Raw genomic sequence first — 1,062 nt, 5'->3', positions numbered from 1 at the left:
TAAACAAATACTCATATCAAAGCCCCTCCAATCATTTTCACCATGCTTGAAAATTTCAAACAAAATACAATACACACGTTTTAACGTACACAAGAGTCCCCATGTAATGATAAACATATGCATCAATAATTACCAGTGATCAAATCCAACGGCCGAGATCAAGTAACCTAGACGACCCGAGCTGCAGAGAATAATAACTCACGAGTCACAAGTCACGCTTTACTATATGTCTATATATATAGAGACACATGAAAGGAGTATAAGCTTGAGTATGAGTTCTTGCCGTCCAGTCCAGCCGACGATTACGGGTGACTAAGTAGGCCCACTTTTATACTATACTAAATATTCTCCTTAAAAACGATGTCGTCCAGAGAAGTTCATTACAGAGGAGTCAGAAAGCGTCCATGGGGTCGCTACGCCGCCGAAATACGTGACCCGTGGAAGAAAACTAGGGTTTGGCTAGGCACTTTCGACACGCCGGAGGAAGCTGCGCTAGCATACGACGGCGCCGCCAGGTCACTTAGAGGTCCGAAAGCCAAGACTAATTTTCCGGCGCCGGAACTCGGGGCGTCTCTTGATCTTAACTTGCCGTCCGATCCTCGGTGGGTTATGGGAGAGTTTCTACAGACATCTATTATCAAGGACCCTGGAGAAAACGCTAGTGTCTCGGGATGTGTGAGCCGCCGTGATGGGGATGCTCACGGTGAAACTCCGTTGCTGGAGAGTTCGGAAACGGCGGCATATTTAGGGATTGTGCGCCGAGGGTTGCCTATAGATTTGAACGAGCCTCCACCTACGTGGCTTGCATAAGTAGTAGGGTTTCATTTGTGTTCTTTTTTCAAGGTCATGTACTCATGTTATCCGGTGGAGTAGTATATATTTCACTCTTGTATAATTAACATGTTTATTAGTGAGTTGTTTACTTGTTCGTAATGAAACATCGTAGTGAAACACCATCGGAAGGCGAGAAAACATAAGCAAACTTGCCTAGTAAACATGGTTGTTGGACATGTGTTTTGAAACGGAGGAAGTAACAAATAATAAGTGTAAAAAATTCCAACA

General features: G+C 44.2%; 1 protein-coding gene across 1 annotated transcript; it reads left to right on the top strand.

Annotated features, from left to right (window-relative positions):
* Positions 1-360: 360 nt before the first annotated feature.
* LOC108208041 (ethylene-responsive transcription factor 12) lies at positions 361-810 on the top strand. Its single transcript, XM_017378516.2, has one exon. It carries the CDS (start codon positions 361-363, stop codon positions 808-810), a length of 450 nt encoding a protein of 149 aa, XP_017234005.1.
* The last annotated feature ends 252 nt before the right edge of the window (positions 811-1,062 follow it).

The sequence above is a fragment of the Daucus carota genome, chromosome 2, assembly GCF_001625215.2.
Source record: "Daucus carota subsp. sativus chromosome 2, DH1 v3.0, whole genome shotgun sequence".
Lineage (NCBI taxonomy): Eukaryota > Viridiplantae > Streptophyta > Magnoliopsida > Apiales > Apiaceae > Daucus > Daucus carota.
The sequence above is the reverse complement of the archived record's forward strand: the minus strand, read 5'-3'. Positions and strand labels throughout refer to the sequence as shown.